The 15,792-nt window shown below is 50.9% G+C and overlaps 1 protein-coding gene across 1 annotated transcript in view; it reads right to left on the minus strand.

Annotated features, from left to right (window-relative positions):
* Positions 1 to 2,009: 2,009 nt before the first annotated feature.
* Positions 2,010 to 15,792, minus strand: part of XXYLT1 (xyloside xylosyltransferase 1) — a 148,392-nt gene continuing 134,609 nt past the window's right edge. The window contains exon 4 of the mRNA XM_037525310.2: positions 2,010 to 5,115. Within this exon, the coding sequence (XP_037381207.1) occupies positions 4,719 to 5,115 (397 nt within the window). The 3' untranslated portion in view covers positions 2,010 to 4,718. The remainder of the gene's footprint in view (positions 5,116 to 15,792) is intronic.

Genomic DNA, 15,792 nt, shown 5'->3' on the forward strand with positions numbered 1-15,792 from the left:
AAGCAATAATGACCCCATTTTGCCAGCACATGAAAGATACCCAGTAAGCACCCTGAATGACTGTCTGTGGGAATATGGGGTATGGTGCTGAGGTAAAATGAGTGAAACAACAGAGGGGCCTCATGGGCACAGGAGGGGCCATATACTGAGAGCCGTGAACTCACCCTCTATGTCAGAGGTTAAAAAGAGTGGGGAGGAAAAAGTGGAAGGAAAAACTAGAGGGGAACTTTGGGAGCTTTGGGCTTCACCCACATCCTGCACTGACCCAGCACCCAGCACCCATGGAGAGCATACCCCTCACAGCCTGAGCAGGTGCTGAGGACAGGCAGAGGGAAGGTTCATGAGACCTTTGCTCTCGAGTTGCTCACAAGCCAGCACAGGTGTGAGAGCAACACACAAATACCCACTTGACAGGGCAGGACACTGCCCCTCCTATAAGAGGAAGGCAGGAGTGGGAGTCCAGGCGGGCTGGCCCCCCTCTGGCCCGGGCATGAGGAAGGCCTCAGGGTGGCTGGGAAGGGCACTGAGGAAAAGTACTGGAAGAAGGAATGGTTTTAACCAAGCACTGGGATGCTCCACCCATACATTGTTAGTGCCGCAGAGGAAGCTGAGAGAAGATGCTGTCTTGAGTGCCATGCTCCGGGGCTGGGATTTCATTCTGAATATGGCGGGAGCCACAGAAGGGCTTCACAAGGGTACACACCAGAGGCAGGAGCACCACGAAGCAGTGGGGAATTCACAGAGAGGGAGAAGGGCCTGACTAGAAGGGAGTCTGAGGGCGGCCAGACCCCCAGGTCTCAGCTCAGGAGTGTGTGCTGAGGCAGGGGTGAAGACTCTCCAGCTGAGCCTGGGGCTTCCCTGCTGTGTGTCCTGGGGACTTCCCACAGCACAGGAAGAGGGAAGAGGGTTGAGTGGTTGCACAGTGCTCTCTCCACAGACATGCCCAGGTCCCTGCTGTCTGCAAGCCCCTGTGTGGGAGAAGTCTGGGCTGTTGGCCACACACGGTACTTTCTGAGTGAGTTTCAGTTTGAATGGTGGTAAATTCCAACTTGGTGAATGATGAGTTGCATTTGGAGATTTTGGATTCCCGGTTATGGGCACACATGAAGTCCATGGATACACACACGTCTGTTCCTCCAACCAGAGCCGGGCAGGTGGCTGCTGGGAGATCTAATCCAATCCCTTTACCTCTTGTTTTTACAAATGAAGAAACTGAGCCCAAGAGGAAAAGGGTTTATCCAAGGCCCCCTGATCTCCTGGACACACACAGGCTTCTGAAGAGTCGTGTAGTTGGCATAAAGTCACACAATGTACAAGCATGTGTCTGGTCATCTATTGGGCTTAGGAAGATGCCACCAAAACATCAAATGTACCACAAACAGTTGTCATTTAATAGCGAAAAAATCTTCTGAGTAGTAACCATAAGAATTCCCATGCATCTGTATTATTTCTCAGCTGGCCAACCCATCCTACATCTCTTTTCTCCCTATGCTTCCTTGAGAAGCGCTTATCGCTTATGTCTGCAGAAAGGAGAATGGGGTAGCCTCGCTTGTTTACGATCACTTTGGTAACGAGGGTATACGTGGATTCAAAGACAGGTCTCTGTCTCTGGTTTGGGGTCTCTCTAGCACACCATCTGCTTGCCCCACCTAACTCCACATTTCTGCTTGCCCCACCTAACTCCACATTCAGCCCAACCGCTGAGCCTCCCAGGGGGTCTTGGAAAGAGCAGAATTTTGGCCTGTAGTCAAAGCAGGTGCCGAGTGTCAGCTGCATTTCCTCCCGTAACTCTTGGGCTCTTGAGGTTGGGGGCCCACTGATACCATACGTCACTCTTCAGCTCAATCAGATGCTATTGAAAGAAATGCTGTGGTTTGTTTGGTTTTGACACATATCCAAGAATAAACTGCTTCAAAAAGCCTGTGAGCTTTTCAAAGGCATTATCATTTACGTCCATGCAGAAGATGATGGTATCAGAAATGAAAGCAGTCTGGAGATGCTATTATTAGGTCACTTTTATTTAGGAAACTATTTAGGGCATCCATAGCGAAAGTTGAAAACCCAGAGCCTATTTAGCTGAGATTATGTTTTCTTGTGGGTGACATTCACCATAGCCAACTGTGAGCAGGAAGGTGACCAGATGTACCTGTAATTAGCGGAGAGGCAGGTAGCTCAGATATTATAGCATTGCCTATCTTTATTATTAAATAATATTTACTATGGGAAATACAGAAATACAGGCAAATATAAAAAGCACCTGAACCCTAGTACCTAGAAATATTCTCATTTCAGATTTCTGTCCCATTTAGATGTACAGCCATATGCTGTATGGTGAAGTTTTCAGAAAGCAAATTAAACACAGCACAATTAATTATGTTTGCCTTGTACTGATTTTAACAGGCTCCCAATCAGGAACCAGCCTTCCAAGGTTTGTCAAAAAGCTGCTTATGTCAAAGCACAGGAGCACATGGTGACTTTGCAGCTCTGTTGGATTTCCTGTTGATGTTATTTTGCTGTTCACCGTGGAGCCGTAAGGTCAAGGTCACCTCTTCTCTTGAGAAGAGGTTAGTTTCAAATAGGTGATCTTGAACGTCAGTGAGGATATTTTGTCTGGCTTTTGCTCATTTTGATCAACCAGTTTGTTTGTTTTCTTCTTATAATAACAAAATATACTCAATGCTATAGAAACTTCAATGAAAGTGCTACAGAAAAGAGAACCCTTGTTATTTTTTCCATTGAAATAATTCTTTTTTTAATGCATTCGAAACACGACTTTATAGGAGTTGAACTAATATAGCAGAATAGGCTTTCTCTATATATACATATTCACACGTACATATATAATATATATACATATATGTAATTTTAAAAATAAAATTTGGATCATCCTACAATGATCTTGCATTTTGCATTTTTTAATCTAACAGCACATTGCAAGCATTTCCTCAGGCATTACATATTCTTCAAAAAATATGATTTTAATGCCAAAGTATTTCCTTACGTGAATATAATATACATTATTTATTCACTCCCCTATTTAACATTTTAAACTGCTCGCAATTCTTTTTGACTATAAAAAGTGCTGCGATAAACAGTGCTTCTCTGTCCCAATCTCTCATTATTTTCTTATAATAAAATTTAAAATACGAATTATCTTCAGGAGGTTTTCATGAGAATCATCAATAGTGAATATAAATCCCCTGATATAATGCCTGGCACACAGCAGGCATTCCATCCTGGCAGCTAGAAACAGAAAAGCAAGTCCCTAAGAGAACAGACAGGTTCTGTCAGAGCAGAATTAGGGAAAAATGAGTCCAGGGATGATGTGACTGGACAGGCTGGGGTAGAGGATCAGAGCATGGGGCTGTTTTGCTCTCAGGGCGAATGGGCCTGCAATGCCCAGAATGAAATGACTCTCCACACTGGACCCAAGGCAGCATTGCCGTCCTGAGACCCCCGCTGCTGCCAGCACACCCTCTTCATCACGTGAATGGCACCGGCTCCACTCTTCCTTCAGAACATTCACGAAACAGAAAAATGTGCTGGGAGAACAAACACATAAATCACTGTGTTCTCAAAGATTGTTTATTAGCTATTTTTATTCAGGTAAAAAATAAATGAAAATGAAAAAAAAAAGCATATTCAATTGAAATTAAATGAGATGAAACTCCAACCAGGTTTCTTCCCCAAGGACCTCAGCTGGACGATAAAAAAGGGGCTTTGTGTTCACAGAGTACTTAGAGGAGAACTCATTAAAAGAAGAAATTAGGAAAGGACACCCTAGTTTCTTCTTGGTAGAGGGCAGGACATGGTGCAATAAAAGACTTTTTAAGCAGACCAGAATGCTTAGTGGAGGCGCCACACACCCCTGGCCACACGGGCACCCTGGTGAACTGCTAGGGCCCTGTCTGCATGTGTCTCCCCAGGCCAGGTGACTCTGTTGCACGTCCTTGGGGGTGGCAATTTCTGTCCTTTGATGGGAGGTTTGATTTCTGGATAGTTTGGTCACCTAGAGCTGGCTTGATGAAACAGGTGTAATGAGCTTCTGCAATGCAGTTGGGAGATAAACGCTCTGATCACTAAAATAATGGGACTAGTTTTCTTATGTGACCACAGCTGGCCCTAAGGGTGCTCCCCAAAGAGGTGTCGTCTTTCCACCTACATCAAGCAATGTGAGCGTCACAGGAGTATGTGCACAGCCCACTAGGGCATGCATGTTTGGATGCTTCAGCTCTGGGCTGGTTGTTAAAACCCCGGTTCACTCCTTTAGTGCTCACTGGGAGCTACAGCTGTACTGCTTGTTCTTTCTTGAAAAAATGGAAGCCTATCAATTTAAAATAAATTTATATTTGGTCCAAGAAAGGCCAGTTATTACAAGGACTTCTATACTTTGAGGGCTAAAGGCTAGGGGTACTTTTTCTCTCTCCCTTCCTCCCGAAGGCTTGCTTCCAGCCCACAAAAAGATTTCTACATGATTGCTCTTTACAATGCCTGGCCCCCTCATCGACAAAGGTCATCAGCACCAGCAGTGAGTGGGTCTGTTCTCCCTGGGTGGCCTCAGAACACCCCTCTGGGTGGGAAAGCTGCAGCACCTATCACATCAGACATCTCCACTGTGTCTTTTTTTGGGTCCAGATACTGCCCTGGGGCCTGTCCCAGCGGTGCCCCTTTTCTTCCTCTGATCCAGAGGTCGGAGGGCATGGCTGGTGGCAAGGTACCTAGACGTCTGGGATAGGGGTATTGCAGTTCCCATGGTAGATCTTGACATGGCCCTCACACCGGAAGTAGTCCTCAAAGACATCACTGTAGCCGTGGTCCCTCCACCAGGTGCAAAGCTGCCGGTTCCAGGTACAGTCCAGCACATGGAAGAGCTCGGGATGCTCCATGCCAATCATGGTGAAGAAGTCCTGGTCTCCCAGGTGGCCGTGGAAGTGGTACTTGTCTGCCAGTTGCTGCACCTGCGTGGGCTCCAGGAGGTGGCTGTAGAGGGGGGACTGGCGCATGGCCTCCAGGTTCAGCAGCATCACCCCACTGTTGAAGCCAGGAAGTCCCTCGGGAGGAGGGCTACCAACGCGGGTCTTGGGGTTCTCATGGCGGAACTGCCAGAATGTGTGCCTGAGGAGGGGGACGAGAGATTTAGTTCAGTTTAGAGTGGCGCAACAGTTTTACCCAGGCCTATTTCCCTGGGTCTCTGCCACTGCCCTGGAGAGAAAGAGAGACCACCGCAGTTCTACAGCCACAAGAACAGAGACGCTGAGGTTCAGACTCTGCATCATACAGAGGCAGAGCTGGGGCTTGGGCTCTGGCCTCCTGACTCCAGACCTCATACTCTCCCCACCATCCTCTGCCACTGCAGAACATCATCTTAGTTGTCCCCAGCACTGGCATAGGTTTCATATGCACCGCTGACTGCATGCGTCAGCTTACACCCCTCTTCACAGCCCAGTGAGATGGAAGGTCTATGAGATGATAGGCCACCTCTGCGCTGAGGAAACTGAGGCACGGGGAGGGCCAGTCACTTGTCCAAATCAAACAACTAGTAAGCAGCAGCTGCAGGGGCCCAATCCAGGCATCTGGCTCCAGAGTCCACTTTCTTAAGATAGCAACAAAACCAGCAGAGCTTTCTATCCCTCTGTCTTTGTCTGTGATCTTGAAAAGGAGAGGACAGAGAGAGGCAAAGATGTAGGAAGCCAAACACAGATGGAAACAAAATTGTTTTCCGCTTTAGAAGAATTCTCATTTGTTAATGCCCCCGTGCTAGCATTTCTGAAGGGTGGGGCTGGGGCTAGAGCTCAGCACAGCCCAGAGCACACAGCAGGGGTTAGGGTGGGAAAACAGTGGACAGTAAGGTTATTTCAGAGGGACTATCACTTCAATTTCATTTTTCCTCCAGGCAGACATTCAACAGAGATCCAAAGTTCCTGCGATGTTACAGTCCTTCCTGGTCTGTCCTCTATTCAATTGCTTCTACCTGGCGAAGGGAAGGCAGCTCCAGAAATCTGTGAGCATGGTTATAGAGGGCTGTTCTGTTCTCCATCCTTCTTTTTTTTTTTTTTAAAGATTTATTTATTTATGCATACAAGATCTGGGGTATAGGCCAGAGATGTTGGGGGTGAGAGGATTCACCAGAGACAGAGTGGGGAGCAGAACAGGCAGATTGACCATAGTACACTGCTGAGGGGAGCAGTGGGCAAGTCAGGAGAGGTCTGCTGAGCCATGTGGGTTGCTCCCTGGCCGGCCAGGGATCGAACTTGTGCTGCAGAGGTTGCGGATTGCTTCATAGGTTGCATCTTAACCCCTTGAGCCACCAGGGAGGCCCTCTCCATCCTTCTTGATGGCAACTTCCTGTGGGTGCTTCCAGCATGGGCGGCAGGAAGGGGCTGAGTCTGGTTCCACATCTCCGGAAATGTGGACACAGCAGGGGGGCCTGGGACTTGGAAGATGGGGGGAGGACTGGGGCGCTCTCTTGTGGACAGTGGCAGGGGCGTATCCAGCATCAGATGATAGCCCATCTGTTTTTACCAGCTTCACCCCTTCCTACAGAGTCATCGGCATGGTTTTGCATGGTGGCAAAACCAACTCTGCTCCCAGCCTCTCACAAAGGTTTCCCCTCCCTGCCCCCAACACATACACACACACCACCACTCAGAAGCTAGGTAGTATGGGAAGTGTGGGATGCAATGGAAAAAAACCCAGAGCCCCGGCCAGAGCAGGCCACAGGCACCCATTGTCCAGTTCCAACACATTTCTCCGTGTCTGAGAAAGGAGAAACCTTCCTTGAAGGCTCACCTATCACAAAGGGCGCAGACAGTTTGATTGTGGCAATGAGAGAAGCCGTCCCCTTGGACAATCTACAAGCAGAACACACAGGTTCACTGTTTGAGCTTTGCCATAATTTGACTGTGAGAGAAACAGAGCTCTGGCGCCTGCTGGTGATAACGACCTCGGCAAATCCAAGCTTCCAGAGCAAACTGAGATGCTGGAGTCTTTCTAGCTGCAAAAGCCTGGGTGATGGGCTCCAGGGGAGTTGGAATGTAGTTTGACAACTACAATTTCTTGAAATGGTTAATTTCAGGACCAGGTTACAAACCAGCTAAAGTTCTACCAAGCAGACCTGGGCCACCACAGCATGCAGAGGACACGAGGGGGTCCAGGCAGGGGTAGGGGGCCTCTCCTGCCAGGGCCCTCTGTCACCCTTCAGGGGTGAGAACAGAAGCCTTCACCAGGGAGGAGATGGGAAAGGGGAAAGACAGCAGCAGGGAGCAGCAGGTGCCTGTGGAGGCCTCAGACCACCTCATAAGCCCTAAAGCCCACTAGGCCTGTTGTCCTGCCCCCAGGGTGTCATCTCTTCCCTTCACAGGGGGTCAGCCAACCAGGGAAGACTGGACTGGCTGGTGGCATGGTGATGTGGGCAGCCCAGTGTCCCCCATTTGTGAGGTCTCCCCAGGACTGCCATCACTTCTGCCTCCTCAGCACCTGGCAAGGAACCCAGCATGGCAGGGCCTCGGGGATGATGGAGGGACTGCCCAGGAATGATGAAGAAGCAGGTGGGCCCAGGCTGCCCAGTCTTCACGTCAGCCAGGACCAGGGGCAGGAAAATGGCAGGACACAAAGTGGCAGCTGCTGAGAGCGAACCTGCAGCTCCCCCAGGGGGGCGCTCAGTCCAGAACTGAGGAGCGGGGGCCTGGAGAGGAGCCCAGGGGTTTGAAAAAGGGTTTCTACTCTTGAGTGAGTTGAGGCACAGAGGCCATGCACAGCTCCTCAGCAGCCTCGGCAGCAAGCTCCCCCAGTTTCCCTCTCTAAGCCAGAGTGACTGGCACTGAGATTACTGGGCCCAGGAGAAGGGGCTGGAGGAAGAGGGGGTGCAGAACACCCTCCCAGGGGGAGGCCGGGACTCGTGGCTCTGTGGGGACATAACGCCAAGCTCGTCGGTCAGGACAAAGAGGCATTGTATAACCAGGAGTCAGAAAGCACCAGGTCTGGGACTTCAGCACATTGTGATATGAAAAAGGAGGGACAGGAAATTGGAAATGCTACCGGCCAAGGGTGTCTGCTGAAGCAGAAACAGCCTGAAAATAAAGCAATGATTCTCTAGGTACAAAATTCTGTCAAGTGCACCCCTGTTTGAGATGACCCTGCTACAGCCACACACCGGTGCTCGGGATGACGGCTGGCCCTGGCACGGGAGCCCACAGCACAGTGGTCCCCCCAAGAGCTGTGCAGCAGACCACCTAGGTCTGTGTCGTGACGCTCTGTGACGTCTGCACAGTGATGAAATGCCTAGCAGCACATCCCTCGGAACACAGCCCTGTCGTTCAGTGATGCATGACTGTGCTCCAAAATGAACCCAGAAAAACAGCAGCCACGCAGGGAGCAGCAGGCTTTTCTGGCTCCATGTCAGCCTGGTCTTGTGGGGCATGCGCCAGCCCGGGGTAGAGAGAAAGACCTGGGGACATGGAAGGGCTAGCACTCGTGGGAGGGGTCTGATGCCACGTGGCAGGGTCCAGCAGGTGGTCTCACCAATTCATTATCCACCACGGCATGGGGACACCTCTCCTTCTCCCAGGCAGTGTGGGGACATCATTGCTGACATTTTAACAGGGAGTGGGCGGACGTCATCAGTGGGGAGAGCCCCAACTCAAAAGCAGCGCTTTTAATCTCAAAGGTCCCTTTCATCTTTGCTCAGATTCCACAGGCGCAGCACTCGGGTTGCAATCTTATTTCTGACATTGGCTGGTCCAACCTAATGCCACGGGCATCGGGCGCCAGGTGCCCAGTGAAAGAGCCGCCACTGGCCCTTCACTGGCTCAGGGGCCAGACCTGAAAGCCAGGTGCGTGGGTGCCCCAGACCCTTGCCATCCTCACAGGACTTGGAGCTGACTTTCTATATTCACAGGCACTGCCAGGGGCACGTGCTGAGGCTGCAGGAAACCTCTGCAAGAATAGAGGGACCTGGTCTGAGTACTGGGACTTCCAGAAGCTTCTCAAATTAACCTCCCACATCCACAGCCTAGTCATGTTACCCTGACTAATTGTCTGAGTTTGGGCCTGTGCTGACCCAGTTCCCATTCCTCAAGTTTATTTGGAGGCCCTCAGTAGAGAGGGTAAGGTTTCTTCCCCTTTGGAAATAATTTCAACCCTGAAACAAGTCCCTGGTGCAGATCATCCACTGTAAAGACAGATTCCTTCCAAATGATCTTCCAAACGGAGGCTCATTGGGAAAATACAAATTAAGAACCTTCATGCACATCCTTCCATTTATGGATGATGAATTTTCTAAATTTTTTATATCAAGTATGTCCTCATTAATAACCATTAAAAAGACTTAAAAACCAGCAAGCCAGTTTTCATGAAAAAAAAAAAAAAAAAAAACAAAACCCTCCATCTTTACTGACTAGAAATGATTTTGAAAAGCAAAGTCATTTTCTCTCTTCAGGTCTTACCCTGACAATCATCGCCAAGGTCACTCTAAATCTCTTATGATAGACCCCGGCCAGAGAATTTAAAGCTCATGTTCTCCAGAAAAGAACACAAGTTGCCATGAAATCCCTTTCTCCTCCACCCACTAGCCCAAATCACAATCCCACATACCTCCCTGTCTCGTCATGAGCTTCTTCTCCACGTTGGTTTTCACAGCGCCTAAGGCTCAGAGCTTTCCACTCTCACTCCCAAGAGGGAAGAAGCAGGGATGGGAATATACACTGAGTCCAGGCAGTTGCACAAGGCTCTCCAGGAAGGTTCTAGAATCCTGTGCTGACTCAGACTGCGTTCAAGCTATAGACTCTGAGACAAGGAAGATTGTGTTTTGGATACAGAGTCCTAAGGAAGCATCAGTTGCTACACGTCTCCTGCCGGGACTGACCCTCCAAAGCCACTACTGTGCAAGCAAGACTCACCTTCCTGGGAGGAAGCTGGATGCTGTCTAATCAGCGGAAGCCAGAATCAGGAAGCACTATTTCCCTGATGCCCATGCTGTGTAACAGGCCCAATCAGCTCTTGTTTGACTTGGAAGGGTCAAGGCGCTTCCAGTCCTCTGAGAGGAAAGGCCGAGTAAGAGCGGTGGGGGCAACGCGGCGTTCTCGCCTCCCCAGCTCCTGTGAGGTGACCTGGGGACAGTGCTGGTGGCTTGTGCAGAGCTGATTTCGGAGCAACGGCACGGTGCCTTGGTCCCACCTGGAGATGGGGCTGAGGTTCTGTGGGATGGCACTGATTTTTCTGTTCTTCGGGGAGAAACATTGCCTGTGGGGTCAAACTGGAGCCTGGCTTTTCATTGCCACTTCCCTAGCACATTCCAGGGCCAAGCACAGATCATGTTCATCAGGATCTCTTGCTGGCAAGGCCTGAAACAGGGTTAGGTCTCTAGCTCTGCTGAACAGAGAGGGAAGGTTTGTTCCCCAAGTCACACAGGCTATTAACTCAGTCTGAACCCAAGAAAGACCCCTCGTGGAACCACAGCCTGTCAGAGCCTGAAGACACTTGGCGATTCCTAGTGCAGGTTCCCGTTCTATGGACCATGCAGCTGAGGCTCGGAGTGTGCCGTGCTCAAACACACAACCAGGTATATCATGTGTGTTTTCCACAGATGCCTCTGCTCAGCACCATCAATTGCTCCCTCTCATCCCCAAACAAGCCCAATGGCCAGGCAAGGCAGCCTGATCAGACAATGCCAGCCTTTCAGGAGGCACAGACTTTGGACTTTCCAATTTGGCAGGGCCTCCCTCCTTCAACTCGGTGTACCTGCACCTGGAAGGGGAGCAGGGCACTTGCTTGGAGTCGAAGGAGGAGTGGCGTGTGCTTCACTTTTTGCAGCACTTTGTAGGAAACATATGCTTGCTTTCAAATGCTTACCCTGTTAGCAGTAAACAACTGAGTTTCCACACCATAATAATATGCCCAGAATGCGGAGAGGAGGGCAAGTGGGGGTGCAGGGTGTGGGATGCAGGACACAGGTTGGGGGGCAGGGTGCTGAGGCAGGGCCGCTGCATCACAGGCAGACAGGGCTCCCGGATCCTGAGTGTCAGTGCTGAGACTGGCTCCATGACAGGAAGGGAGAGCCCTTCTGAGGTACTGAGACCCAACAGAAACCCTGCAGGAGAGGCACACTGCAGGGGCTCCCTCAGGGCCCTCTCCCACTTAAGTAGCTCCCCTCTTCCCACTAGGGAAACAGTATCATGGCCTCCTGCTTAGCCTCCCCTGTCTCCCCATCCCCAGCCTCACTTGAGCTTGTCCCTATCCTGGAGGCTATAGCTGAGCCCGCTTTACAAATGCCTGACATCTCTGCACCCAGAGCAATTTGAAAGAATGGGGGTTCATGGAGTGAGACTTGGAGAAAGTTCTGGGACAGAAGGGGAGGAGTTAACACTTGCTGAGGATATCTGCCCAAAGTCTGCCTCTTTGAACTCTGCCATGTTGGTGCCTTCAGCTGCAGGTCATGGCTGTGCACTGGGGTAGCTATTCCATAAGCGAACTTTCCAGATCTGACTATTCCCACCAGTACAGGGGGCTCTTTATCTTTACCTACAAGACCACTGAGCTCTCTTAGTGTGCCAGGGCTGCTGTAAGAAGATGGGGGCTTAAACAACAGAAACTGATTGTCTCACCATTCTGGAGACTGGAAGCTGAGAAGTGGGTGGCTGCAGGGTTGCTGCCTTCTAAGGGCTGTGAGGGAGAATCTGACCCATGTCTGTCCCCTAGTGTCTGGTGGCTTGCTGGCAATCTTTGTCATTCCCTCATCTTCACACAGCGTTCCCCTGCCAGTCTCCAACCCCGCCTCTTTTCATAAAGAACCAGTCAGGCTGCATTAGGGGTCACCCTACTCCAGGATGACTTCATCTTAACTAATTACATCTGCAACGACCCTATTTCCAAACAAGGTCACATTCAAGGCGGTGGGGGGAGGAGGGGGTTAGAATTTCAGCATATGAATTAGGGGTTGGAGGTGGCAGACGCAGTTCAGCCCCTAACACCCTCCAACAAGAAGAAAATATTACAGGTCATCTTCATCTTTGTTGTCACTGTCAGACTCTGAGGGTACTTGTGTCCAGAACCACCTTAGGCAAATTCCCTGCACACCCCCTACGGCTCCCAGTGGGCAGGACAGAGCAGGCATGACAGCTGGGCAGCCTCTGTCCAGGGGGCTGGCAGGAGGCAGGTGTCGATGGTTCAAGACACAAGCTGCAGGGAAAAGTGGAGGGGTTTGGAAACTGGGGTGTGGAGAGATGTCTCATGACACTCAGCCAGCAGAAAGATGCCCCAAAGTTCACACTGTGATGTCTCCTAGACGTGTGGGAGCACTGGGGGGGGGGGGGCACACTGAATTGGGAAGAATTCAGCCAGTGATCATCCAAATATTTAACAGAGCACCTACTGGATCTAACTGATCTGGGGGCAGTAGAACACCCCTGCCCTCAAGATACTGGTGGCTTGCAGGGAGAGGACACCCTGATGTAATTGCATGAACAGTAGCAGCCATGAGATGAAGGGGGTCCAGGAGGTTCTGCATCTAGAAGCTGGGGGCATGGGCCAGCAGTCAGCTGTGTGACCACTGGGCCTCCCAGGGCCTTGGTTGACTCAGTGATAACATGCGGATGGGGACGAGCAGCCCCACAAGGCCGTGATGGGACACTAGGCGTGAAGGCTTGCACCTGCCCACTGCCATGCCTGCAGGATTGGCCCTGACTGTCACCATGGGTGCTCAGCCACTCCCTGCCTGGTTCCTCTCAGGGTGTGGTGGTACCTAGAGCCCAGCCGTGATCCACCCAGCCAGCTGTTTGGAGGTTTGTTTCTGTTTCATCATGGTTTCCTCCTTTGGGGAGACTGGAACGAAAAGTTGACCCACATTGTCTAGTCACTCCCAAAGCAGCACCAGCTATGACCAATCCATCTCTGTGGGACTCTGTAAAACCTGGCCCACTTTGGAATCATGGAGGGTGAACATCCCTGCCAGCAAGGCCTCTGATCTCTCACAAGTCAGCTTGGCCAATTCTGGAGCCTGCCGGCCCTCCAAATGCCGACTGCCCTCTTTTCTCCAGAGCCCTCTGGAGGGACTATCGGTCAGCCATGACAGGGCACAACCTGGCCCGAGGCTGCTCCCCTGTGCCTCTTGCTCTTCTTCAAAAACTCAGCCTGCCTCTTACACACTCAGGGAACAGGCACAACTCCTGACTGGCTCCTCCCCATACCCAGGCTGCTGGGACACCTCGGTCCCATGGGCTTCCTCCCACACCCGCCCAGAGCTGTGGACAGGCAGGTGGGGCTGGGGAATTCACCATCATTCAGCTCTAGAGCACAGATGTGGCTGAAGCAGACCAGGCCTGGAGGGCTCTGTGGGAGGAACTCAGGGAGAGACAGGAACAGAGACGATGGAGGAAGAGGCAGTAGAGGGTTAGTCTTCTTCTGCCGGGGGCGACCCTGGGGCTCAGGGAATGACCATGCAGTCCTGATCAGGTACCATGTGGGAAAGCTGAGCAGGTGGTGGATACAGGTCACAAGCATGGCTTAGAAAGTGGACATGGCGGATTTCTGGAGAGTTCTGACACATATGGTATGGAAGAGGAGCCAGGAGATCAGTAGATCCAACTACTGTCCCCCAACCTGGAGGCAGGAGCTGATATAGGCCATGGGAACCCCACAAGAACCTCCAATGGACCTGAGGGCCCACCATGTCCACTCCAACCTCCCATCCCCCGTGACCCCAGTGCCACCTTCCTTCCCCACCTCCTCATCCCTGTCCTAACTGGTGGGTGTTCTCTCCCTAGCTGTGGCACTCCACACACTCCTACTCAGAGCTACTACCCATTCTCTGCCTCTCATTCAGACACTCTGATCTGGACAGACAGAAGGGCATGCCAGAAGGCACTAAATATCTCCAAACCTCCCACCCCCAGCAGAGACCAATCCTGCCACCACCATCCCCCCCTCCAGGCTCCAGGGACACTTCCTGAGCTGTCCTCGCAGCCTGCATCGCCAGCCTAGCTGCCTCCTCACCCCCTTGCTCTCAGCCCTGCCCCTGTCCATGCTTCAGTGAAGGCACCCTCAATCATTTCTATGGCTATAATGATGACCTCAGGGTTATTCAAACCCCACTTGAGCTACCCATTAGGCTCTCCGTGAACTCGCCACCAGAAGACACTCTGCTCTGGTGACAGGGACTGAGACAGCCTCTGGAGACCCACCTCTCCCTGTTTTCTGGGTAGTGAGCCTCTCCTGAATCCTCCTGGCTTCCTGCCCACTCGAAACTGCTTCCTCCAGCACCTTACCACATGCCAAGAACATGCCAAGAAGCCACAGGTCATGAGCATGTGGAGGTGCTGCAGGAGGAAACTGAGGGAAAAGGGAGTGGTGGAGGGAGAGGCGGACACTCTGCCCTGGGGAGCACAGAGCAGGAGGGAAGGCAGCAGGGAAGGCAGGGGCAGGGGGGCCCTCCAGCCACCAGAGGGCAGAGGGAAGAATATTCACAAAGGGGGAGAGCTGGGCATGGGTACATGCGGAGGAAAGGAGTGTGTGTGCCTGAGATTGAAGAGGGAAGAAGCATGGGGGGGGGGTGGCAGGGGGGAGACTTTGAGCCATGACATAATGACGATGGCTCGTATTCAGTGGGTGCAGCTGACCCTTGAGCAACACAGTTTGAATTGCACTGGGCCACTGATGTGATTTTTCAATAAATATGTAAATGTATTTTCTCTTGTGCATGATTTTCTTAATAACATTTTCATTTCTTTAGCTTATTTTATTGTAAGAACACAGTTTATATAACATATAAAGTATGTGTTAGCAAGTGTTTATATTACCAAATAAACTGTTAGTAAACTGGTTAACAGTTAAGCCTTCGAGGAAATCAAAAGTTACAGGTAGATTTTTGACTGTACCGGGTTGGGGGGTACAGCACCCCTGCCCTGAGCTGTTCAAGGGTCAACTGTAGTTAGTATGCGACAGGACCTATTTTAAGTCTTCAAATGTATTCATTCACTTAATGTTTGCAACAAATAAGGGAGGTGGGTACATTGGAACAGACTGGTAGGAGATACAATTTTCCCAAGGCCAGGAAGGGCAAAGGTCGGCTAGGGCAGTGTGCCCAGAAGAAGGAAGAGAGGTGAGAAGTTGCAGCAGCTCTGCGGTGGGAATTAGGGATATTGAAAAAGCTCATTTTTGATGAAACCTAAGTCTTGGGAAAGTAAGAAGTGAAGTCATCTATGGAGAAAGACCAGGGAACACAGAAGGGTTTGAGAAATTGTTTTCAAGGGCACCTGAGAAGTGCAATAAAGAATCAATAAAAGGCCTCCTCTGCTGGTGCAGTGGTTGAGCGCTGGGCTGCGAAAGTGCCCGCAGCCTCTGCAGTGCCAGTTCAATCCCTGGCCTCCGGCGAGAGTCCCACATGGTGCGCAGACCTCTCCTACCGCGCCCGCTGCTCCCCTCAGCAGTGTATTTCGGTCCTTCTGCCTGTTCTGCTCCCCGGTCTGGCTTTGGTGAATTCTCTCACCCTCCCGTGCTTCTGACTGTACCCAGTGCTTGTATAAATAAATAAATAAATCTTAAAAAAAAAAAGAATCAATAAAAGATGAAAGAGAGAATTTATCAGAGAATTGAGGACATGAATGGAGGCAGGAACCCCTGGGATTGATAACTGAAATATGCCTTATTCATCTTTATATCTTGAGGGTCTAGCTTGGGCATCTGACTCACAGCAGAGGCTGGGAACTGTTAAGTGTGAGGGGGGTGGAGAGGGAAAGGAAGGGAGGGAGGAAGAGAGGGCGAGGGGAGACTGTAGAATCAGATGGCAGAAATTTAAAAAAG

The sequence above is a fragment of the Talpa occidentalis genome, unplaced genomic scaffold, assembly GCF_014898055.3.
Source record: "Talpa occidentalis isolate TD23 unplaced genomic scaffold, MPIMG_talOcc4v2.1 talOcc4.4, whole genome shotgun sequence".
Lineage (NCBI taxonomy): Eukaryota > Metazoa > Chordata > Mammalia > Eulipotyphla > Talpidae > Talpa > Talpa occidentalis.